The 218-nt window shown below is 64.2% G+C and overlaps 1 protein-coding gene across 1 annotated transcript in view; it reads left to right on the top strand.

The window, feature by feature from the left end:
* Nucleotides 1-149, top strand: part of PRIM1 (primase, DNA, polypeptide 1 (49kDa)) — a gene marked incomplete at its 5' end in the record, with an annotated part of 1,543 nt that extends 1,394 nt beyond the window's left edge. Inside the window, one exon of the mRNA XM_010146926.1 lies at nucleotides 130-149. Within this exon, the coding sequence (XP_010145228.1) occupies nucleotides 130-149 (20 nt within the window). The remainder of the gene's footprint in view (nucleotides 1-129) is intronic.
* Between the last annotated feature and the right edge of the window lie 69 nt (nucleotides 150-218).

Below are 218 nucleotides of genomic sequence, written 5' to 3'. Positions count from 1 at the left end.
GCCCGGAGGGGAGAGCGACTCCGGAGAAGCGGTAAGTGCCAGGCGGGGATGCAGCTGGCCGCGGGACCCTGAAGGAGCGGGCTGAGAACCTGCTTTTTCTGTAAAACTTCCCGTTTCTCCTTTTTGCAGACCTGCAAGGAGACTTCTGAGGCCTCGCTGCCAGGGACCACGGTGGCAGCCCCGGTCCTTGCCACTGGGCCACCGAAGGGCTGCCTCCA

This window comes from Eurypyga helias, unplaced genomic scaffold, assembly GCF_000690775.1.
Source record: "Eurypyga helias isolate BGI_N326 unplaced genomic scaffold, ASM69077v1 scaffold36562, whole genome shotgun sequence".
Taxonomy (NCBI): domain Eukaryota; kingdom Metazoa; phylum Chordata; class Aves; order Eurypygiformes; family Eurypygidae; genus Eurypyga; species Eurypyga helias.
Note: the sequence above shows the minus strand (reverse complement) of the source record. Positions and strands in the feature narration are given on the sequence as shown.